Source organism: Triticum aestivum, chromosome 7A (genome assembly GCF_018294505.1).
Source record: "Triticum aestivum cultivar Chinese Spring chromosome 7A, IWGSC CS RefSeq v2.1, whole genome shotgun sequence".
Taxonomy (NCBI): Eukaryota; Viridiplantae; Streptophyta; class Magnoliopsida; order Poales; family Poaceae; genus Triticum; species Triticum aestivum.
The window spans coordinates 29,430,104-29,455,891 of record NC_057812.1 but is presented as its reverse complement, the minus strand read 5'-3'; the positions used below and the strand labels follow the sequence as shown (position 1 = coordinate 29,455,891).

General features: G+C 44.9%; 2 protein-coding genes across 2 annotated transcripts; both read left to right on the top strand.

Moving 5' to 3' along the window:
• Window positions 1–5,462: 5,462 nt before the first annotated feature.
• LOC123152611 (uncharacterized) lies at window positions 5,463–8,317 on the top strand. The gene is made up of 4 exons (XM_044572113.1): window positions 5,463–5,936; window positions 6,090–6,279; window positions 6,814–7,029; window positions 7,822–8,317. The coding sequence occupies exons 1-4, from the start codon at window positions 5,518–5,520 to the stop codon at window positions 8,050–8,052; spliced, it is 1,056 nt and encodes a 351-aa protein (XP_044428048.1). The 5' UTR covers window positions 5,463–5,517; the 3' UTR covers window positions 8,053–8,317.
• A 14,834-nt stretch (window positions 8,318–23,151) lies between these two features.
• On the top strand, window positions 23,152–24,669 carry LOC123151841 (BTB/POZ and MATH domain-containing protein 2-like). Its single transcript, XM_044571485.1, has one exon. It carries the CDS (start codon window positions 23,265–23,267, stop codon window positions 24,423–24,425), a length of 1,161 nt encoding a protein of 386 aa, XP_044427420.1. The 5' UTR covers window positions 23,152–23,264; the 3' UTR covers window positions 24,426–24,669.
• The last annotated feature ends 1,119 nt before the right edge of the window (window positions 24,670–25,788 follow it).

The following is a 25,788-nucleotide window of genomic DNA, read 5'->3' as shown; positions in this document are numbered from 1 at the left end:
GGGACATGCAACTGGGCCCCATGCCTCTCGACGCCGCCCCCTTCCGACAAAACAAAGACTCCCCCCAGTTGCGACCAAACTAGAAGACATGAAGTTGCGTGCCCATTGTTGGACATGCAAACTGGTGCCTCTCCCCATACAAACAAGAAATGGAAGTCGGGTTGCAACCAATTTATAAGGCATGCAGTTGCGACCAAACTAAAAGACATGAAGTTGCATGCCTAGTGTGGGACATGCAAATGGGCCCCATGCCTCTCGACGCCGGCCCCTCCGACGAAACAAAGACCCCCCTAGTTGCGACCAAACTAGAAGACATGCAGTTGCTGCCAAACACAATGCGGCCATCATCAGCAGTTTTGTATGAGATTTTTTTTGAATCTCCCACCACCCACACAAATACCGACCAACCCCCTGTTCTTCAAACGGCGTGGCAGTAGCAACTTTCTTGGGTATTTTCTATGCATCATGGAAAAAACACACAAAAAAGAGACAATTATGTGAGTGTTTTATCAAAACCATGAAACTTTCTTTGGTCTTTGAATCATTTCAAAGAAAAGGGTAAAAAAACAATTTAGATTTTTTACTTGAAAAGCATACTGAAAAAAAAACTGATCATGAATACATGTTCAAACATACTTGCAGATACTAAAAACTCCTGCAAAAAAGTCTTATATTTTTAATTATGCAATTTCCAGCTCAGAAATCATATTACCCCGCCCCTTCTCTTTCCTAGGAATCAGATTTGCATTATGTGTTCAGATATATATACTTGTAGCATACCCATACAAAAGAACTAAAAGAGAAAAAAGGAAAAAAGAGATACATACCATCATGCCCAAACGAATGTCTGTCCTTGTGAGGCGGTGAAAGAAAGGAAACCCGATGAAATCATCACTGAGAGGCAGCGGCCCTTGTAGCTGAAAACCCTCTGTCTCATTAAGCAGAAGCACCATAGTGCGAACAATGCCTTCACCACCATCGCTTGAAGCTTCTCCATCCTCATCATCTGAATATGAATCTTCAATGGGATCACCCTCTTCCATAGGCTGTTCATCTTCGGAGCCGTTGCCCACCTGGATCACACAAATAGCTGCCCTAGGCGAAGGTTCATCCAGGAAGAACACCACCATCTGACCCTTCCCCAGCTTGTTGTCATCATAGAACTTCCTCCAACCTCTCCCATACATAGCGCTCTTTGTACGACCCTTGTAACACTTTACAGTGTATGTCCGTTGGTTTGCCACAAACATCACCCTCTCTCCTGTCACATTGTTGAAACGGGCCCTTTCATTGCAAGGCACAACCTGATTTGAACACACACAAAAAACTAAAAAATACAAAAAGTTAGGAGTGACATCACGACAAAAGTTATGAGTATTGTGATGACATTAGTACAAAAAGTTAGGAGTGAGTTACCCCTGCATTGTTGGACTCCTCCCATGCAAACATGCTGAAACCACTTCCCTTGCTCTCATAGTTGCAATGGTTGAAACAAACTCCACAAACCTCCTGTGCACATCCAAAAAGGAAGCTAAAAATAAAATAAATTAGAATGTATAACTCACTAAAAATAACAGTTTACAGTGCCATTTCTTTGTTCTCAGATATATATATATATATATATATATTTCACCATGTATTGATGCAGCTTTATGATTGTGAAAAAGCCCAAAAACTATGCTTACCAGATGGTACAACCAAAAAAAAGTACATATAAAAAATTACTTCTGCTGTAAAAGACTAGTGGTTCAGTTTTGGGAAAAGAGAGAACGAAAAGTATTGATGTACATGTGGTTACTATTACACTCTTCTGAAATAGGAAATACAAACAAAAAGAAGTTTTCAAATAGCTTCACACAGGGCCCATCAGGTTCCTGAAGTAAAATCCCTGCCCACCCAAATGACAAAATCTTGCTTTTTAATACGTTTTTATGACTAAAATTAATTCACAGAATGATGCTAATCCAGGCTAAGATGTTTCATTTTTTGCCACTCGACAGATCAGAAAGTACTCCTGTGAGGTCATGAGTCTAAACTCTGAACTAAAAGTACCTACATAGAAATTGGTGGTGCTACTAGTACTACCTCCAGTAAAAAAAAATACAAAAAGGTACTAATCACTCTGTTATAGCTACTTGGCTTTACTGCTAGTTCTAATCAGTGCCACATAAGTAACTAGGTTGCCCTTGAAAAATCTAAAAAAACAGAGAAAGACGGCACCACATACGCTGCTAACGGATTTGAATCAATCAACTGATCGTTAGTTGACTATCTATGATAGATCCTAGCGGATTTGATCAAGCAAACTTGGTGCTAACTTTGAACGTGCATATTTGGATCAGGTGCTCTAACACTGCACAAAAGTGAAAAGTGTACAAAGACATACAATGTTAGGCTCAAGTGCAACAAAAAATCAGCAAAAAATGCAATAAAAAAATACAAGAGGCTATGAAGATATAAAACAGCACTAGCAATATGCCTATACTAACTACCACTGGAAGTGACACTATGAACATAGAAAATGGTAAAATGAAACTATGGTTAGTAAGATGAACATACCAACAAGTCTGAAACTATATTCAGTCGTATGAACGTACCATTGCAAGTTTGAAACTATGTTCAGCAAAACGAACATACCACTGAAAGTCTGAAACTATGTTATGTACCACTGAAATTCTAAATCTTAACTATGGACATGGCAATCATCTATCATGAAAATGTACAAAAAAGCTATGAAAGTCTGAAAGTCTGAAACTACTAGTCAACTGAAACTACTAGTCACTGAAAGTCTGAAACTACTAGTCCACTGAAACTACTAGTCACTGAAAGTCTGAAACTACTAGTCCACTGAAACTACTAGTCACTGAAAATCCTTTATGAACGTATCACTGGAGTCTGAAACTACTGGTCAACTTCCTCCGGTGAAAAAAGATACATCATCCTCTACTTTCACTGGGAATGATTTTGCATTCTATTGACACACAAAAACAAAAATACAAAAATCTTAATGATAGAAACGCTATAAACAAAAACAAAAAATCATGTAGATTACTTTAATCAAACAAGTATCCATGAAAAAAGAAAAAGGGATCTACATTATATGCATACATGCAAACCCTACATATACCACTAAAATTCAGCATGCATCTTGATACACACGAACACAAAAGAAAAATGAAAAAAAAATCTAATAAAAATACAAGTGCTACACACTGGGGGGCGATTCTCAACTTGAAACTACTATGCCGTATTACTTGGTACAAAAAAACCTACAGCCCCACTCAGATCTATTGGGGGTGCGTGCAAACAAAAAGAAAAAAACACAAGCAAAGCTTCTGGGACTCACTTGACCAGATGCACCGGCCATCCTTCTCTCTGTCTGGTAGTGCAGGAGCGGTCGGATCTGAAGGTCAAAGAACCCCTCCGGGAACACCAAGCACTTACAGATTTGGGAGAGGGAGAAAACCACAAACGCTCGCCCGCGGCCAAGCTTCGACGTAAAAAAGGAAACGGGCCGGTCCGCGTCTTAGACAGGCCGAAAAAGGACACAAAAGCGACCAACGCGAATCTACAAGCAAGAAACATATCGGACGGCTAACCAGTCGACTGAGACTTCGTGAAATCTCAGTCGACTGATTTTTAGCAGCGCCGTATCGGTAATGTTATATTTTTGTTAACAGCTAGCACGTTAAAGCATCTTTTTTAGAAAAGGAAATATATTAATATCACATCTTCTACATCGACTAATGCATATAGCTATTCTTTATTACAAGCACAAAGCTCCTTAGATGTATCTTAACCTTGAATCGATGTTACACAACAAGCCGTACTAAATGCCATTCTTATTAGGAACTACCTGTAGCAGTACAATTTCCGTACTAATATAACCTCTCGTAATCAACCGCTTGATAGACGCACAATACCAGGTGAATGGTCCCAGTTGTGAAGATAAAGTTCCCTCAGCCACCTCGCTGTTGACACACTCAGCACACACGGGTACTGTAAGCTCTGAGTATGTTTGTCTCCTAGTCTCCTATAATCAAAGATGGAGATCAAAGGGAGAGAAAGATATTTCTTCTACGCACGTTGGAGTCCGAATCTTCAAGAGCATATGCTGAGCAGTGCGTTCCTATGCTCGCACACAGCCAATACACAAGCAGCCAGACACGCACAGAGGCACAGGCATGCACGCGCACGCTGCACCGAGCACGCGAGCTGTCGCGCTTGTCCTCTCCTGCCGTGTTGCACGAGCACCTTTTACTTAGAGCACCAGTGACCAACCTCCAGCAGAGCTAAGCACGCCAAATGCATGTGTATTATTGAATCTTTCATGTGAATTTTTTATATGAATTCGTATTTCGAAACGTTGCAGTATCCCTGTCCAATTGATAACTATCATACACGCACTCTAAAATTAATGACCGCATGTATGTTACTATAAATTGACTATTTGCATGGTACAGTCTCTTGACCTACCGAGTTTTTCTTTCTGTGTGTTCTAGTAGACTTAGAGAGAGCAGAGAGGTAGGGAAGGCAACCAAAGAGATTTGAGAAAGAGCGTCTGTGCACGGAGCCGCCATTGTGCGTATAAAAAGAAGAGGAACACTGTATTGTCGGCAGAACGAGTTAGAACTCACCTACCGCGGCCTTGGATTCCAAAAATCACATGTAGAAATCAGCATGCCTAGTGCTGCCGTGTCTGTTGTAATAGACTGAAGCGGGAATCACGCAGTGCTTTAATCAGTGTCGCCTGCGTAGGAATTAGTACACAAGAGACCTTTGTACCGAGGCAGCGCATGAACGTCCCAGTGCACAAGAGAGCTACCTGGTGCACTACGTAGGAATCAGTAAGATACCCTAAGAAGGGTAGTTTGAGAACTCTCATATTTTATCGTAATCGTTTGTGGGCGGTTTGAAAGTCGCCATTAAAGATGTCCTAAGAAGTGTAGTTTGAAAACTCTCATATTACATTGCTTGGGAGGGTCTGGGCAACATATTTTATCATAACCTCTCTGGCCTCATGCAAAAGCGTTGAAGTGAAGTGTCTAAGTCAGCTGGTTTTTAAAGAGCAACTTGTACACGAATAGACTGTTGCAGCATATCCAAAAAGGGGTAACTATGACCGACTGTCCATCACTCACACGTCCATACGCCGGCTCTCTGGTCTGCCATACGCAACCACAGATGCTCGTGGCGCGCCTGCGCCGGCGCCGGAGTCCGACAACGACGTCCTGGACCAGTTTGCGACGAGGGCGTCGGCGGCCTCCCTGGGGCTGTAGACGTCCCACCACACATGGCGCTCCGGCGTGTCGCACGCCATCTCCTTGCTGACGCACCCCTCCGTCGCCCACAAGGGGCCCAGCCCGCAGCACGCCTCCCTCGTGTTTGAGCTAGCTTGCAGTTCCACCCGGGGCTATAAATAGGACTACGTACGCACCTGGTTTTATCAGCTTCCATAGAAAGACAACTTACACAAGTTGAGTCAAGTACCGCACCGCCACCACTAGCTAGCAAGCAATGGCCACACCCACCGATGAACCCACCATCACCATGGAGACCTGCGGCGACGTCTCCGACGACCCCACCATGGAGACCATCGGTGTCCTCTCCGATGTTCCCATTGTGAGCAAAAGCCTCCCTATAGGCGCCGTCTCCGCCAATTTCAAGGTCACTCGTGGCTTCGGTGGAATCGCGGAGAACGCCAAGGTGAACGTCGACAGGCTGTATCTGCGCCAGATCATGACGGGCTGGGACGCGAATCAGTCGGATGTGATAAAGCCCAATGCCGTAACTGGGCTAGGTAAAACTGCTGTGAACAACTGGGGGATCTATGACGGCCCTGGCCCCAAGGCGAAACTGGTTGCCAAAACGCACGGCATGCACACATTTGCCGGCAAATGGAGCAATTGGTTCACCCTGGTGTTTGTGGTCGAAAGGTACGTAGAGTAACTATTATTGTTTTGTTCCACGGTTTTTGTTTTACATGTAAGGCCAATAATACATGAGAGTCTACCGGGCATGAAACCACTGCTGAGAATGACCTAATTATTATCTAGGGGCAAAAACGATTATATATATTGTGCATGCAGGTTCGAAGCGTCCACTCTTCAGGTTATGGGAGCTAATGATGAGGATGAGGCAGATAATGAGTGGGCCATTGTAGGTGGGACCGGTGAATTCGAGATGGCTCGCGGTATCATCCAGAGAAGAGTATATAGTGTAACAGACAATACATTAACACATGTGCTTACTATTGAATTCTTCTGCCGCATGAAGGAGGTAAACCTGTAATTAATTTCAGGTCGCCCTCTTTGCATCATATATTCTAGCTCATTGTTGAATTTCTTCTCGTTATCTGATCACTTTGCATTACATATGCAGTAAAATACTTATCATTTCTTTTCTGTTATTTCGAATCGAGCTCATTGTTGGAATATGTTATACACTGGGGACCCCTACTATCATGTCAGTCTCAATTACATAGCCTAGTAGTAGGTCTTGTAAAATCATATTTGGACGGCCATTTTTAGCCTGTAAATACAAACCCCACCAAGGGTCCATTTGTTGCTCCTAGTAGTATTTTTTTGTAAATACAAACCATGGTATTTTCTGTAAATACAAACCCTACCGTGAGACATAAAGAGACCTGGTCTCCCAACTCCCCCTGTAAAAGGGGTTGAGGGAGGAGAGGTTGAGGACTCTTCGTTTTTGCCCTATGACTCTATTTGGCTCTCTTCTTTATTCCTTCACTCTCTCATTTTGTTGGGCTAAACCAACAATCATGAATCATGATGCATGGTCCTTCATATTCAGGTCGTCCCTGCACCTACAAAGAGAGGAACAGTTGGTGGAAATAAAGGCTCCCTGCTTTGGGAAATGGAAGGCAAATCCCAACGTCTAGAAAATGTAACAATCTACCATGTAGGTGCCGTTGAAGGGTTCCAATTTTCCTACGTTGATGAAGACGGGAAAATCCGCACCACTGGTACTTGGGGTCGAGTACATCTTGATCCTTTGCGCAAGACGGAAGTGAGTAGATTTCATATTTTACCATGCATGTGGGGTGTGGTTGTTTTGCAAATCATGTTAGTTTATGCCTGGCTTCAAACTAACCTAAACTTGGCATTGATTTACCGAAAATATTATCAAGCAGTAAGACTCCAAATATAGGTATATATATAGTGTAATGAAAATATATATTACCTGCAAAATCGTACTCGCTACGTTTTTTACATGTCGTATTAGTTTTGTTATAAGTCAAACATTTGTATATTTGACTATATAGATTCATAACATATATAAGATTTTTCTTTTAGATTTACTTTGAAAATACTTTTATAGTATATAATTCATATATATGTTGCGAAACTATAAGGATGTTTCGAAAATCATTAGATGGTTATTAATGTTTGACTTAAAGCACTGCGACCTATGAAATAAAAGAACAGAGAGAGTACATATACTTGCTTATTTAGTAGTATGATATAATATAATATGTTTTTATATAAATTAAGATAGTTTGACCTAACATTATTTTAGAATTATATCTTTTTGGGAGGTATGGAGTTTGCAGCTATATATATCTTTTGTTCTGCCCATAGTTTTAAATAGCCGGCTATAGCCCCGCTATAGCCTTGCTATAGCATTTTCAGCACGGTGCCGCTAAATGGTTTCATGTACAAACATCCCGCTATAGCTGATTTTGAGGTCCGCCGCTATTTGGCATAGCCCGCTATTTAAAACATTGGTTCTGCCACCTAATTAATAAATACTTGATGATACATCGTTTTTCATCTTAACTAATTATGTGCTGTTTTACAGATAAAGTTTGGCCCATCAGAGTTTGTGAAAAAGATCAATGGGGCTCAGAGAGGCGGGGGCTGGCTATCAAAATTTGAGATCGTCACCACCCACAAAACGTATGGTCCTTTTGGAAGTGACATCGGCACTCCACATTTCAGCTATACCGTGCCGGAGGACGAGACCGTGGTGGGCTTCTTCGCAAACACTGATAACGTTTTCGTCACTTCAATTGGTGTTTACACCATCTAAATCATTCAGTATCCGACCCTGCTGCAGCCTGCAGCTACCTGCATGTTCCTTTTAATCATCAGGGTGTTTGATTTCTTCCGTTTCCGCTGTTCCAGCAATAAGATGGCTAGCTAACAAGGGTGTGTCCCCCTTGTCTATGCCTATTGCATTGTGATCTTTCATAATCAAATCGGTCGTGTAACATCTTTCTTTTTCTCTTTCGCAATGTTCAATGATGTTTCCAGAGATTGTTTACTTCGGAATAAAACAGATCATATTGATACGATAGTAAAGTAGAATGAGTAATCACGTTCATGTATTTCCATATCCATATAGCATCAGCCAATCCGCGTCTTCCCAAGCGTCCTTGTTGCTGTTTATTAGGTATGGTCGCCCTAACGGTGCTACGCCGTGTGCACCTCTATCACTGTATCACTGCTATTTATGGCGACTGACCCATGGTCTCGTGCTAGTCCACAGCCTCCTACACTCGTGCACAGTTTCGGCTATAGTACTGGTGGTTTCTGCTCCAACATTCAGCATCGTGTGTATCCCACCATAATAGAACTAGCCCAAAATATGCGGACACGCCTAGTGTCTCACCGTGCGTCTCCTGCACTAAGGTCGGGGCTTCTCTCTACAACTCCAGGCAGCTTCATCTTCCTCTTCTTCTACATGGCTACATCTATGCACGTTGTGTACCACAAGAGATATAGTAGCGCATTGACGTGTCTGGCACACTCAAATAGCTCATAATATGAATTATTTTTAATAGCATTACATTTTAGCACACAACTCATAGTGTGGATATATAGCCTCGAGTGAGTACGTGACAACCTCACATGATTTTAGAATATGTACATGACACCTCTTGATCATGAGATAGCTTTTCTCTCTCTTTTATTAATAAATTTGGCAAAGCCCTTTGTCATACGCACGATCAAGCAAGGGCCCAGGAGTGCCGGCAGGGCGCCGTCAGTGCCACTGCCGCCGACGTCAAGCTGTCTTATCGAGTCTTATTAGATTACGAAAGAGTTAAGACATTGAGTTTGCTTTGTTAGGAAGGAGAATACAAATCCTATAAGGATATACGTGGTTGCTTAGGGGCTAAGTCTCCTAGGACTATAAATACAATGGGCCATGTAATTGTTCAATCTTTAAGAAAAAAAGAAGTCGAAACACTCTTGCCCCTCGCTCTCAAGCTCTCTCGCGCGCCGCCTCCTCTCTCTCTCTCTCCTCCCTTGCGCCACCGCCCCTGCCCCGCAAACCCTATTACATTTGGTACTCGAAGCCACGTTAGGATCAACCACATGGAGGACCTCCACGCCGCCCTCGCCAGTTGGGAAAAGAAATTCATGAATTTTTTTCCCTTACCATCGGAACGCAACATATTCAGATCTCTCCACCATCAAAAGGGAGAACATCAACCAGGAAATCGCCAATCCTCGCATGGAACGACTCACCCTCGAGCAGAAGCTAGCATGCGTCTACGACAACATCATCACCGACACCGCGGGCATCAGCAAGCCCACCCCTATAGCACCGACATCACCATGGTCCAAGCCAGATTGCATGTGGACGCAGTCAACGACGACGATAGTCTTGCTACCGAGATATAGCAAGCAATGATCGCAGCTAACAAATCCTCCGTCAACACCACGATGAAGGAATCCCCTTTATCGGGCGCCACATAAATCATCAAGAAGGCGCCGCAACCACACAACGCTTCATCTCAACAGAAAGATGCATATCCCAAGGAGATCCCAACATCAACACAATCATTCAATTGGGACAAGAGGTAACAACTATTACACTACCCGAGATTCCGCCTCATCATCGGACAGGAGATCCCATGCCACGCCGACATGCAACACCACAACCGCCCAAGCCGCCGTCTACCGGCGAATGATTTTCTTGTCAGGGGTGAATGATAGAGTTACTTAGCTTGTCACTGCCATCTACTGCACGTTCAAACCCTCAGCAAAATCATGAGAAATAGAAAATGGGTGATTTCGCCCGGGCGCTACATGAGAATGCTTAGGCGCGGGATGTGGACCCAGAAGTCAACACAGCTACTCTGCATGAATATCTTACATTGTGGACTTGGACTACTGGAATAGAACTTGATCAGACACGACAAGATGAGGTATTGTGGTCCTGGGAGACAAGTGGCACCTTCACCACGAGATCAGCCTATGCAGCCAAGTATTGGGGTCGTGATGTAGACCCAATGGCCGAGTTCACTTGGAAAGCTAGATCCCGCTACATTGCCGTTTTTTCGCATGGCTGGCCCTGCAGAATAGGTGGTGACCTCCGACCGTGTTGCGCGGAGAGGACTTGATCATCAGGACCAACGTCCGTTGTGTAACCAGGAGGAGGAAAGCATAGACCACCTACTTATACGCTGCGTTTTTGCGAGACAGATTTGGGCAGCGATATTCCAGGCCCTGGGCAAGCCAGACTGGGTGCCGACAACGAACAATGCTCTCTCGGGATGATGCGTTAGCAAAAGCACCAATGGGATACACAAGAGAATGCTCAATGCTCTACATATTCTAGTCATGTGGGAGATATGGAAGCATCACAACGCAATTGTGCTCGAGGGAGCTATGCCATCGACGAACTATGTACTCCATAGGATCACGGAGGAGGGGCGCAATTGGAAACAAGCGGAATTACTTAAAGGATACCTTACCGGCTTCTTCAACGACGTGGAACGGTGGGCTAGTGCGGCAAGTTAGCTTAGCAGTAGAGGGTAGGGTGTTCAGGTGGTGATGATGTGCATGTAAAATCATGTAACAATATCGTGGAGGGGCTCTTCACCCCACTCCTTTTTTTTTAAATCGAATACGCACACTCGTGCGTGTTCAAGAAAAAGAAAATTGGTGATTTGGTTGTCACCGGCGAATGATAGAGTAACTCAGTTATTACTTTACTTGATACTATATTGATGAAACATGTTAGCTATGAAGTTAAGACCGGATAGGAAGATGTGTACGTAGTATATTGTTGATCGGAGTTGACAGGTTTGGTCCTCCCGTTTGTGTCCATTGAGGAATATTCATTGTAACACCCCTGGTGTTACGAACTAGATAGCAACACGCATTTTAAATAAGCTCATCGCATCTTAAATTTATTTCATGCATAAAATAATAACCAGACTTTAGTTGACTCACTTTGGTAATTAAGTACAGACCGATGTCGAAGACTATTTCTGAGTTATACTATCAGATATGCCGACCTATAATCTATTTGAATTTGTTGCGACCAATGATTTATCGGTAATGTTATATTTTTGTTAACAGCTACCACGTTAAAGCTCTTTCTTTTTTAGAAAAGGAAATATATTATATCACACCTTCTACATCGACTATTGCATATAGCTATTCTTTATTACAAGCACAAAGCTCCTTATTACACAACAACCCGTACAAAATGCCATTCTTATTAGAAACTGCCTGTAGCAGTACAATTTCTGTAGTAATATAACCTCTCGTAATCAACCGCCTAATGGACGCACAATACCAGGTGAATGGTCCCAGTTGTGAAGATAACGTTCCCTCAGCCGTGCATCGCACCAACCACCGCGCTGTTGACACACTCAGCACACACGGGCACTGTAAGCTCTTTGTATGTTTGTCTCCTAGTCTCCTTTAATCAAAAATAGTGATCAAAGGGAGAGAAAGATATTTTTTCTACGCACGTTGGAATCCGAATCTGCAGTGCGTTCCTGTGCCCGCACACAGCCAATACACAAGCAGAATACGCACAGAGAATATTACTTTTAATATTTATGAAATATTAGTATTTCAGTAGCTGGTCTACCAACATAGTACTACTTTTGCCAGTCTAATGGGTCCGGAGTACTACTTTTTTGTCAGACAGAGACGTGCGTACATCAGTCTTTTCTCTCTCCCTTGCAAACAAATCCATAGACTTTATTTCATCTTAGTAAATTAAAAACATTCTTATCTTTTAAACCATAATTTCGCATTTGAAATAATTTATATATTTGAACTCTTGACGACAAGACCTTTAAAACTAGACCGATCTTGGATACATTTCAAACACATTTAAATTTCAACATTTCACATTTCATATGTGAAACTAACATATTTCACTTGAAAAAACTGAAACAAGTTAATAACATATTTCAGAATTGTGAAATAATAAGTACAGAAAATGAAATTATAATATAAGATTGTGAAACTGGTTATTTGAAAATGTGAACAATGTATTTCAGCTTCTGTGCTTATTATTTCACACTTCATAAGTAAAATTTCACTTTTCACTGTCTTCTTTCGCAAAAATAATATATCAATTGCACATTTCACAATTCAAAACCTACTTTTCACTTTTCACTGGCTTGTTTCACAAAAAACAAATATTTCAATTGCACATAACTCAAAAAAAATTTCGTTGTGTTCAAATAAATTGTTTCAAAGTCTCAAATATCCATAATGATACATTATAATTCACTGTATATGTGCTTACTGTTTCACAATTAAGAACCAACATCACTTTCCACTGGCTTGTTCACAAAAATAACACCTATTTCAATTGTACATTTCTCAAATAACCTATTTCACTCTTTTGAAATAAATTCTTTCATATTTCAAATAATCAATTTCACAATGATACATTAGAATTTCACATTCCATGGTTACTATTTCACAATTCAAAGCCTACATTTCATTTTTCACAGCCTTGTTTCATAAAAAATATATTTCAATTGTACATTTATCAAATAAACTATTTCACTCTTTTATAAAAAATTGTTTCATAATTTTGAACAATCAGTTTCACAATGATACATTATAATTTAACTTTCTTTGGTTGCTAGTTCACAATTCAGAAGCTACATTTCACTTTTCGCTGGATTGTTTCACAAAAATCACATCAATTTCAGCTGCATATTTTTGAGATAACATATTTCACTCATTTAAAAGTAAACGGTTACACATTTCCGAATAATCAGTTTCACAATTTTACATTTCAGTTAAATATGATCTTTAGGAATTTTTGTGATTAATCAGTGATAGTGTTAACTCTAAAAATTTCACATCAGTATGATAGTATTATTATGTGTCCACTGTAATTTTTGAGCTCAAGAATAATTATTTTGCTAGGGAAGCTTATGAACCCTAGTTTAGGAATATGTATTGAATCAATAAATGAAATAAGCAACACCTTGGGTTTGTATAACTAAAATACCCGTTCGGAAGTAGTGCCTTATCTGACAACTCGAATACGTAATTTAGAACATTAGAGCAGATTCGATAGTTTGAGAGGTGTAACCGTATTTTAGTTGCCGCAATTGTTGTTTATTATTTACGCCTCGGTCTTGCATCCCATTTATCATTATAGGAGCAACCAGTGGCGACTACACAAAAATGGAGGGGGGGCTGGGCTGCCTGGATCATGCAAACATGTGTATGGCCGGGCTGACAACTGGCACGCGTGGGCCTTGAAAGTAGTAGTGAAAGCTAATTTTACAGTGTTGGAGGGGGGCTCAAGCCTGTTAAAGCCCCCTAGTAGATTCTCCCCTGGGAGCAACGATGGATTGTGGCGTCGTCCGGGAGTAGCAGAAAGATGGTGCCTTGATGACCATGTCTCTCCAATGGAATGCTAACTTTTGCTTATATCTAATAAGTCCATTTAGCATCATGTTTTCCTACTGTTATTTATAGTATTTTCAATCAATATAACACTTTGTGGAGTAATTCTAATGCATTACTCTCATAATATGCAAAGTTTACACAAAGAGGGGAAATGACGGCAGCTGGAATTCTGGACCTGAAAAAGGTATGTCAGAGATACCTATTTTGCATATCTCCAAATGAGCTAAAATTTTACGAAGATTTATTTTGGAATAAACTGGAGCAAAGAAGTACTAGAGGGAGCCACCCCGGTGCCCACAAGGCACCAGGGCACGCCTACCCCCTCCCCCCCAGGTGTGCCCTGGTGGGTGGTGGGGCCCCTGGCCAGCCCCCGGTGCCCATCTTTTGGTATGTCATCCCATTTGCCCTAGAAAAAAATCAAGAGAGGATTTTCGGGACGAAGCGCCGCCATCTCGAGGCGGAACTTGGGCAGGCACACGAACCGCATAAATCGAGTATCCTGGAGCCTTCTAGGCGAGAAGGCTTGTCTCTGTGGACAACACATGGTCGTGCAGTGTCCTAAGATCCCCTGATATGCCCTCTAGGGGTTTTGGCGGTAGGATCAGCTCGCCCACGACATGGAACCTCGCCGCACCTTTGACTGGTACACCGATCCGCAAAATCAGCCGGTGGAGCCGACTGGCTGCTAGAAGCTTTGGCGGCAGCTAAGCTTTTCTTCGGCGGTCTCTTCCTCCGCTTCTTCTTGGGTTGAGCTAGTGAGCCTTCCAGGCCCTACCTGACCCCCGACCAATGTGTTCGTGCTATGCATTGCACGACTCTCGGCTACTTGACCATGGTTTGACGCGGCATCTGGAGGCGTCTCCTGTGAGGATTGCATGATGAGAGACTTCTTGCGACCAACCCTAGGACGTTCCTGCTCTGGCACATCATCCAACTCCTCATCCACATGCTCATAGCCCGAGTATTGCTGACTCATCATCTGTCTGTCGTCATAGGCACCGGTATTGAGGAACCGCAGAGGGTCCTCCTCCTCTGTCTCATCATCCATTCCTTGTTCCACGGGGGCGACAACCCACGCTACAGCTAAGTTAGCTATAGCACGGGTCCAAACCAGCGCTACTGCTATTCCTGTGATTTTTCTTTTCATTTCTCCTTCTGCCTTTTCTTTTCATTTTCTTTTCCTTATTTCCTTTCTCCTTTTTCTTTTTATTTTCATTTTCTTTTCTAATCCTTTAATTTTCTTCTTTCCTTTCTCATTTTTCTACTCCTTTCCATTTTCTTTTCTTTTCCGAAAGGCGACCGAGCCGGGAAGAAGGGGATCTAATACGATGTATATGACTCAGGCGACCGTCTATATTACACTTCTTTTTACCGATAACGATCAAGTGCGTGCACAAAGTAAATACAGATATAAAAGATGGTTTCTCGGCATCGATGCTTTCGTTTCTGAGTGAGCTTCTTTGCCTTCTTGTTCGCTGTCGAATAATTGAGCCCCTCATTGTGACTTTTCAGATCCTAGCCTAACAGAACATATGATTTCATGCACCGAGCTGAATGCAAAACAATGGATGTTCTTCAAGCATGATACAGTGTCACAGGAGGATTTTACAAGGATGATTGTCACCCTTTGGACCATCTTAGCACGGCGTAAGGCTATAAATGACAGTATCTTCCAACGTCCCGAGCAAATTCGTCGTTTTGTTGATTCTTATCTCGCTGAGCTAGGTATGGTACAAACCAAAATTAATGTCGACGGTGCCTTCTCCCGGGATGGGACTGTTGGCGTGGCGACTGCTTTTCTGTCGAGATGAACAGGGATAATACTTGGGAGCCTCAGCTATTGTGGTGCACAATGTTTCAGACCCAACATGCATGGAGGCGTTGGCATGCAGGGAGGGCCTTTCCTTAGCTGCAGATTTGAACATGGGAAGTGTTCAGTTGGCTATGGACTGCCAGTGTTCAATCAACGATATTCAGTCAGGCTCGAGTGCACCTTATGGGGCAATTATACATGATATCCAAGCAAGGAAATCTTCTTTTAAAAGCTGTTTTTTTCTTGTACGAAAGTAGGAGTTGTAACTTTGAGGCACAAGCCTTCAAAGCACGCTAAGTCGTTAGGTGTGGGTCGTCACATATGGCTCGATCTACTGTATGATCCAGTTACCATACCTGTAAACATCCTGCCTCAAAAAAAAAAAACTGAGATACCGCTGGCGCGTCGTCTCGGGCTCTGGGTCGTTGCCATTCGATTCAACACCGGCGCCCCCATGTTTCGTTCTGCTCAGCGCCGTGGTGCGGCCGGCTTCGGCCTTGGTGTGCTTTGTGGAAAATCGTCTGACACTAACTCGTTTTTCTACCAATTGTGAGGAAAGAAAATACTTTAGTTCAGCCTGATGATTATTTTGAAACATCAGCCGCATCCATAGCGAGCCACGCGTCCGTGCCCCCATATAGCTTAGTCAACACGACCCGAGACGACCCAGCCCATCCTTATCCTCTAGCCGTCTAGGGCGTTGCTTTCCCACCACTCATTGTTGTTCGCCCAAATCCAATACAACCATGGAAGCTCTCTTGCGCTCTCTCTGGCAGTCGATGCCTTGAAGATGCAGGCGGAGGACATAACTGCTGCCAGGAGGAGGCGGCGGCGCTGCAAATCCCACATGGTGCTGCAAGCAGTGGCCATGGAACACTGGCGATGCAAGGTCCCTTGGTTGCTGCAAGCGGATAGCAGCCACCATGTGCTGTGAGCGGCGACTACCCCATGCCCTCTCCCACTCTGACCGGCGGAGCTGTTGCTACTGCGACTGGCACCTTTGCGTTGCGACGGCTGCTGGACGGCAACGCTGACATGATGCCGCGAAACGGGGGGCAATGGTTCTCATGGTGTGGTTGGCGACACAAGGCCCTGCTGGGATCCGTGGTAGCGGCGCCGGTGCTGCAGATGACGGCTGTGTCGCAAGGCGTCCGCACATGCTGCAATCAGGGCCAGAGGGGAGGAGTTGCACAACATTGACCAACTCACCCCGGGGACAGAGGCGAGGAGCTGCTATAGGCTGGCCGGCGGGGTTTTAGTAGCCGGTCATGTTGAACCCAATGGCGTAGCCAGGATTGGCCGATGCCCCGGGCCAAAAATGAAGGGCCAAACTTTTTCTGAAAAACTACCACGGTTTTAAGGCATACCAATAGTAGCGCTCATTTGTAAATGATAAGAATCTGAAGATAATATCTAATAGTGCTTCATCTGATAATGTAACACATAACAAAAAACAATATAAAGGATAAATAATAGAAAAGAGGGTACCCAATCAAAGGGTTGTTTGATTTTAGCTTCCCACGATTACATCTTCAATAATAACAGATGATTCACCTTCAAGTATAAAATTTGTTGGTATGCAAGTCAGTGCATAGAAAGCAAGTAAAAAAATTGCTAATGGATGCAAAATATGAAACATTACCTCTAGGATGAGGTAAAATGCCTTTGCGTGTGCGATAACCCTAAAATCGCTCAATGATCTTTGACTCTTCAATACTAACAAATACATCTCGCTCAATGTAACATACCATTCTGTGATTCAACCAATCATCACCCATCCTGTTCCTCATGTCGATCTTGATAATGCTCATTGCTGAGAAGGCCCTTTCCACCGTTGTGGTTGCAACAGGTAAAATTAATGCTAACTCAACAAGGCCGTAAACCAATGGAAAAGTTGTGTGCATATTACTCAAAACCATCTTCATGGCAAGATGACCAAGGTCATTACAATTCATCAAATGTGGATCAACTCTTGCTTCATGAATGAATGATTCCAATTAATTTCTAAGGACAAAACTAACTTCATATGCAGAGAAGTCAGCAGCATACATACTAGTAAGGTCAACAAGCTTGTCTTCATCATAATTGGCAAAAGAATTCTTTCTATCAAGACCAGCAATTCATCTTAACAATTGAGTAGATCTTTCAGTAAAGCGGTTGTTTAATTACACAATAATTTGATCATGCACCACGCTGAATATTTCATTTCTGAAATGATGGTGGTAAGTTACCAATTGGCCACCCCAAGTTCTTGAACGACCATTAGCAGTTCTTGTATCTTCCATATTTGGCACTACAATATTGTATTTGAGACAAAAGTCAGTTACCTCTTGGAAGAGCTCATCCCAACCATTCTGCCTTATCTCTTGCATTTTGTCCATTGTGGTTTTTATAAATCCCATGGCATGAACAATATGCTGTTTTTTCTGTTGCAAGCACTGTGATAGATCATTAGCCTTGCCCAATAATCTAATCATAAGATGCAACGTGAGAACAAATTCAAATGTTTTCATGTGGTTTATCAAGCCACCAGCTGAGGTTCTTTGTGCAACATTATCAGCATCATTGTACAAATTTTCAAATACCGTCAGAACTGGTTTCCACATAGAAATAAGGAGTGTGGTTTTCTGTAGCTCAGACTACACGGTACCCCTTATCTTTGCCATCCATTTATGCATCAAGATCCGTGCAAACACATTTGTCTTTTTTGTTTCTCTCAAACGACACAACATATGAACTTCAAAATTTGCAGAACAACAATACATTCTAACTACAATATAGGAAAAAACTTTCAGATTTTTTCATGTATTTTAAATACTTGAAATAATATTTTTATTCAAAGAAAATCTCATTTTGTATATTTATATCAGACCAAAAAATCTGAAAGTTTTTTCACACATTGATGTTCTAATGTTTGTTCGGTCTGCAAAGTTTGAAGTTCATATGTTGTTTCATTTTCGAGAAAAAAAAAGAAATCTTGTTGTTGTTAGTTAGTTGGAGAGTACGGATCTCAAAGCAAGGCTGGAGGGTTGAGGATAAGAGGTTCCATGTAGCCTGAGCTACAAAGAAACTTTGTGTAGAAATAAGTCGACACAAGGTCCTATGATGTGACCCCCACCGTGTATCACCGGGTCTTGCAAGGTTAGTAAATTGTTTTTTTTTTCTTTCCCCCAAGGAAGTTCCCCGGCCTCCACTTGGCGCACAAATTCATCATGTTGCTCTTGGGCTAACTGATCATGTCTTTTACATGAAGCATTAACAATTTTGGCAACCATGCTAGTGTATACAAAAAAATCTCTTACTGATGAACAACACTTTGCAACATCAACAAAAACTAATTGCAATTGATGGGCAAAGCAGTGTATATAATGAGCATACGGATTTTCCTCCAAGATCAATCTGTGCAACCCATGAAATTCCCCCCTCATATTTGATGCCCCATCATAACCTTGCCCTCTCAAATTAGACATAGACAAGCCCTGAGTAGCAAATATACCATCCAAAACTACCTTGAGTGAAGTTGCTTGCGTGTCAGGAACATGCTTGATTGCAATAAACCTCTCAATCACCTCCCCTCGGCTGCTGAGATGCCTACATAAGACACAATTGCATGATTAATTTATAACAACTTTGAGAAAATATGTGCACAACAAGACACATATACAATACATACGACGGCACTGACCTCAAACACATAGCCATTTGCTCCTTGATAGATGCATCTCTGGACTCATCAACAAGTAAGGAAAATTTACTATCTCCAATTTCATCAACAATGGTTTTGGTGGTCTCTTCTGCACAAGTCCAATCGTATCTCAGGTGAAGTTAGCTTATGGTTCGCTCTTGCATCCCCAGTCAGTTCTCGTTCTAGTAGAGTCATCATGTCCACGAAAAGCAAGACCTTGGAGCAGCAAAAATTTGATAACACCCAATATAATCAAGATACGAGCTTTGTATTCTTCTTCGTCCTTCTGAGTACCTCGATCAAACACATGTGGCAGATTTTGCCTCTGATTTTTCAAAGCCTCACAGTGTTGTCTAGCCTTATTATGAGCACTATCATGTTTACGAACATGTTCATAAAGAATTTTAGGTCCATCCTTCCAATTCTTAAACCCATTCCTAGTGAATGCTTGAACACCATAGTTGTCAACTCTTGGTTCCTTAAATAGAAAGCAATAAAAGCAAAAGGTTGCATTTTTATCAATGCTATATTCCAACCAGCCGCGATGATTTTTGTACCAAGAATCATGAAAGCTTCTAAACCCTTTTCCTACCCATTTCCATTCATATTTATGATCAGTTGGTTGGCAAGGGCCCTTGGTAATGTACTCCCTTCTAGCAAGATCTCTAATGTCGGGATCCAAATTATCAATAGGTATTCTCTTACCAGGATCTGGCTCAATATCACCGGGCTTAAGTTGAGTTGTAACACGAGGAACGTCATCACTTGCTCGAGTTGAAGGGCCAATTTCTATTACTATGGAATCAGTGCTTTGTGGTTGAAAAAAGAGAAAAGTATACTTTTCGTCCCTTAATTTTTGACGAAGTCTAGATTTAGTCCCTCAACTGCAAAACCGGACAACTTGCATCCTCAACTATTGACACCGGACAAATTTAGTCCCTAGTCTCGGCTGACCCGGTATCGTTGCTGACTCAGGGTGGTTTTGACCGGTCTATCTCTCTCCTTCCTTCTTCCTTCTCACATTGGCTTACTGAAACATTTCATCAAACACCTTGCACGCATTGCCTGTGCCAACCACGACCAAACAGCGGTGGCTAGCTACTCCCGCTGGTGCTCACGTTGCTCGTGCAGGTGCACTACGCAGTGGACGGCTGCTGGTCGACGCCCTGTGCGCCGGTGTGCTGCTTCGCTTAGGCCAAAAGAAAGCCACGGTTGGGGCCAGTGCAGCTCAGTATCAACATCTCCGTCATGCTCTGCTCCATGTTGGTCGCAAACTCGCAACTCGCCAGGGAGCAGTGCAGCTCGGCATCGTCTCAGCTGCTGCGGTCCTCGCCGACGGAGCCCTCGCCGCAGCAACTGGGCGATATGGTTGTTTGGCTCGGCACGCGGCGTCCGAGGAAAATGCCCGTTGTCCACCAGTCATTGTCGCCTGATTTGATCGGGACTCCTTCATCAACCACGTCCCCATCCAGCTCCGTTGCACCACACAGCTTCATGCATGGCATTGTGGCACCATGCTATGTGCACAGGTATACACCAATGCACAAATGTGGATGGCTGCTTGCACGTCCTGCGTTGGCCTGCTGGCTCACCAATCCGCGTACACCAACACCGTCCACGAGTCAGAGACGCGTACGCGACGCACCAGCCAAGCAGCATATCTACAGCGGATTCTCCTGGCTTCCTGCATGGTGGCACGCCATGTGCAGCAGGAGTACGCTCTGGCCGATGCGCGTTCGTGACGCCGTGTGCAACAGAATGATCGCTGTCGTCTACACGCCCTGACTTCACGAGCGAGCGAATTGACCGTCCGAGATCACGGGAGTTCACACGCACGCCGGCGCGCCAGCTTGTCCGCCACCAGCCGCACCACGCCCACCGCCGTCGCCTTGGAGAGGCTGTACTGGAGCTCCGCGATCCCGCCCAGCATGCCCGTGGTGCTGCCTCGTCGCGCTGCTACTATGCGCCAGATGGAGATGGCGGACACGCTCAGCTTCTCCTCGTCGCCGCCCCTGCACTGGGTTCCACGTGCTCCCAGGCAGTGGAGAAGAGGAAGTCGAGGACGAGCACGAGGTAGCGCCACCGCGCGCGTAGCTTGCCTGCATCCTCCGTGGCCTCGTGGGACACAGTGCATGTGTTCGATGAAATACCTCAATAAGCCAATATGAGAAGGAAGAAGATAGGAGAGAGAAATACTGCCACAAGGACGAAGACCGGTCAAACTATGCTGATACCGGGTTTGCGCAGACAATGGACTGAACTTGTCCGGTTTCAAAAGTTTGGGGTGCAAGTTGTCCGGTTTTAGAGTTGAGGGACTAAATCTAGACTTCGCGAGGAATTGAGGGACGAAAAATATACTTTTCTCTTGAAAAAAAGATGTCATTGTCCTGGTTCTTTTGTTCATCTTGTCTTCGGTCTTCCTGTTAATTGGAACAAATATTAGGAATCATTGCTTTATGGTAATTTGAAGCATCAAGTTCAGAGAGCAAAAACATCTAATTTGAAGCTTTAATTTTAGATACCCCCAAATACATCTTGTTAATTTGAAGATTTAAGTTCAGAGAAGAAATATTAGGAAGCACTGGGCAGAGGGGAAATACCTAGCCGGCTGGCCCGACGGTGGCGGCCTGGCGGTTGGCCGGAGGCAGGGCGAGGTCACCGGACGAGCGATCAGTGCAGCGTCGCTGGACCTGGATGGCTGGACGAGAGGCCGGGCTATGTCGCGGGACGAGCGGTGGGATGCGGCAGGGCAGACGAGGTCGCCGGACAAGCAGATGGACGGGGTCGCCTCCTCGCCGGACGAGCAGATGGACGGGGTGGCTGGGCGGCGGATGGCGGCTGGCCTTTGCTCAGCTTCTCTCCTGCTCGAACAGCTGGATGCGTAGCCGCGTAGGGTTCCCTCCTGGTTCGATCTGGTCTCGAGGGGGGCAAGTGTTGGGCTGGGCCGCGCCTACGCCCCGGGCCAATCCTGAAATTTTCTAAAATATAGGCTTATTTGTTTTCCGCACGCTCCGCGCCATGGCCCTGGTAGCTTGGGGCCCAGCAACGCCTTTGGTTGAACCCACACCCCATCGCAGTAGACACCGTTGCTACAGCCCGTCGGGAGCACTGTCGAGGTTGTAATGGAGCGCCACCGGCGCTGCGATGGTGTCCGCGGTGAGTGGCCAACGGGGGCTCTGCAACTCCGTCGATGTTGCCTTGAAGCTGCAATGGAGCAAGGCCCGGCCGCTGGAAGTATAGCCGGCGCGGCAATGAAGCCTCGCCGGAGTTGCAATGGAGCTTGTCGGACGCGTCGGTTGCTGCGTTGGAGCTCTGCTGGGGCAGCAATGGTGTTTCGTCGGATGTGTCAGTGATGCATTGGAGCTACGTCGGGCTGCAATGAAGCTGCACCGGACACCGTCGGTGCTGTGCTAGAGCTTCGCCGGAGATCGTCGAGGCGCCATGAGAGCCGGGAGCTACAGTGGAGCTTTGCCGGGGTACAACAGCGTTGTGTTGAAGCTGTCACGCGGTTACTCCTGTTGTGTCGTTGCTGCGATCCAACGGCTCCTAGCATGCTGATTGGACGGCTGGCTAGGCGAGAAATCATCAGGCTAATTTGTAGCAGCCGCCATTTAGGAATAGAAAAAAATAAGACTAACCCAAAGGCTAACCCTCGTTGGCAATTTTTTATAGGAGAAACTCCTCAAGCACCATGCGTCCAAGCCAGGACTTGAAATCGGGTGGGCTGGCAGCAACCTCAGCTGCCCAGCCAACGGGTCAACACCCCGTCCTCGCCATCAAGGAATAGCAAAACCGGATATGGGACTTATTTTTTTTTTCATTGACAATATAACCATCCAAATAGAGTTTTTTGAAGAGAAAGGTTGTTTCGTGGAAATAATTTGGGTGAGACTCCTACTAAACAAAATCTGCTAACGGATTGCAGCCCAAGTAAGGACTCTCTTTGGTTTGTTGCATTGGATCTGGATCTTTTTTTTAGTACATCGGTTGGAGTAGCCATATAAGACACGGGCGCATGCCGTGTTGATCCGCCGTATACAAACCGAAAGTACGATCTGCAAAGGAGCCCTAGGCGATCCTCTCCTGTCCTTGGTCAACCCCGGGCGGCCGCATCATGTCCACGTCGGGCCTCTTGTCTGCCATGCGCGGCGCCGGCCGCCAGCACATCACCGTTTCTACCCTCCGCACGGCACCGGCAGCCGGCTCTCACGTCTTCCGGATCGAGGAGTTCACGCGACTCAGGGAGAAGACGGCCAATGGCGTCGCCGTCTTGTCAAGCCCGTTTGGTGTCGGCGGCCACGAGTGGCGTATCAGGTGCTTCCCGAACGGCAGGATCAAAGATTCGGAGGGCCATGTCTCCCTCCACCTCCAGCACGACAGCCACGCCAGGACCGGCGACGTCACGGCGACGTACAAGATGAGCATACTCGACAAGTCCTGGGAGCCGTCGTGCACCCAAATGATGGAGAATCACCGCTTCGAGACAGACGATGGTTACTGGGGCTGGAGAAAGTTCATGAAACACAAAGATCTTGATCTTGACAGAGAGAAGTACCTCAAGGATGACTGCCTCTCCGTCCTCTGCGACGTCACAGTTGACCTCGGGCTGCGAACCACCGATGAGGTTGCGGCGCCCGAGCAACTCAATTCGGAACCAGCGCCTTTGGAGCCTCCTCATGGCTTACATCTCGCGGAAGCAGCGGACGTGATGATCCACCTCGGCGACGGGAAGAGGATCGGAGCGCACCGGTGGGTGCTGGAGGCCCGATCCCCCGTATTTGAGTCTGAAATCGCGCTCGCCCCGACAACCGGCGAGAACATTGCTGAACTACGCGTCGACGGCATGGACGCCGACGTGTGCAAGGCGCTGCTCAGGTTCATCTACACCGACTCACCGCCGGCGCAGCTCGAGGAGGCACCGGCAACGACCGTGGAGCAGCTGCTCATGGCGGCGGACAGGTACGAACTGAAGAAGTTGAGGGCCGCCTGCGAGGAGGCGCTGTGCAAGAAGATCGACGTGAGCTCCGTGGCCACCGCCCTGGCGCTGGACGAGCGGTACGGCTGCCCGGCACTGAGGAAGGCGTGCATGCGCGTCCTCTCTTCTCCCGATAACCTAGAAGCTGTGGCAGCGTCATCTGATGGTTTGGAGAAGCTCAAGACACTCAGCCTCTCTGTCCTGCTGGATCTATTCGACAAGAACATGCCGTTGCGTGAGCAGCAACGGATGCTCCGGACTATCAGACTCGTGTCGGATCAGTCTGATAAAGGGTGGTGAAGGGTTTAGAAGGCCCCCATTCCATTTTCTTTCATCATATATCATCTCTGTAGGAAAAGGGAAATATCATTGCTACATAAGGCACATGTGCGTAGCGTCTAGCGTCTGGTCTCCCTTCTAATGATTTCATGGTCTGTCGCTCTACTCTTTTCCCATTATTTAGGGTTGTCAGCGTAGTAGTTAGTTACTCCACTTCCTTGTATTGGTCTGTTTGCTGCGATTTGGGTGGTTGTCGTTTGTGTTTTGGCCGTGCTGTGTTGCCCTGCTTTATATATATAACACGAGACAAAATACACGCCAAACAATACATACAAGGTACCAAAGAGTCCCCTCAAAGCAGATCCTACCCGCACAATAATAAAAATCATAAAACGAGTACGCTACCGAGAACCACTGAAAGGCCCCAAGACAACGCCACGCCCGTTTCTTTTCTTTGAATAGTCAGATGACAAGGCAACAAAAATTATATTGTAATGAATATTTATTTGCAATTGAAATGGAAAACATATATTTATGTGGCTTCAGGCCCCTTTTTGTTATCTAGCCCCAGCCACCCGAAATGTTAGGACCGGGCCTATGTGATGGTTTCAAGCAATTGAAGACGGTATGCCCCTCGGCCTGTTGGAGCTCCTCATGAAGAAGGTGTCGCGACATAAGCCTAATCTCGCGGAAGTGACGATCCACCTCGGCGACGGGCAGACGATGGTGGCACACCGGTGGGTGCTCAAGGCTCCGGTCACCCATCCTCAAACTGGATCTAGCCCTCGCCTCGAACAATGCCACCGCTGACCATCTACTCCTGCTAGAGAATGACAAGGACGCCGATGTGTTCAAAGCACTGCTCCAGTTCATCTACACCGAACGCAGCTCGAGATGGCACTGCCATAGAATGTGGAGCGTCTCACAGCAGCGGACAGGTTTGAGCTGGAGAAGCTGAAGCTCCTCTGCGAGGAGGCGCTGTGCAGGAAAATTGACGCCAGCTCCATGGCGGCGTGCAAGCAGTTCCTCTGGAAAAACGTGCTGACAAATGCGCAACCAATTAGTACCAATGTATTATGAATTTACCAGCTAGCTAGTGCGTTACTCCAATCATAAAAAAAAATGAATTTATAATACTCAACTAAGAGATTTATCTCCTTCGGATATCAGATAACAGGGCTTGCTTCATAAGCTAACCAATTGAATAATAGCACACTGTTTGCAGTTTTGTTGATTGAACTGAAGGTATAATTGTGATCGTTTAACCTTTAGCTATCTCCATCTTCTTCAAATTCCACTGTGTAATCATCTTCGGAGACTACCTCTATCAAAATATAAGATGTATTTTGACACTACGGCAATGTCAAAAAACATCTTATATTTC

What these genes read in the sequence shown, in the direction of transcription:
- LOC123152611 (XM_044572113.1), top strand. Translation starts at nt 5,518, where the DNA reads ATGGCCACACCCACCGATGAACCCACCATCACCATGGAGACCTGCGGC. An exon ending in CTGGTGTTTGTGGTCGAAAG is followed by an intron (nt 5,937 to 6,089) that starts GTACGTAGAGTA and finishes TTGTGCATGCAG; the next exon opens with GTTCGAAGCGTCCACTCTTC. An exon ending in ATCCTTTGCGCAAGACGGAA is followed by an intron (nt 7,030 to 7,821) that starts GTGAGTAGATTT and finishes GCTGTTTTACAG; the next exon opens with ATAAAGTTTGGCCCATCAGA.
- LOC123151841 (XM_044571485.1), top strand. Translation starts at nt 23,265, where the DNA reads ATGTCCACGTCGGGCCTCTTGTCTGCCATGCGCGGCGCCGGCCGCCAG.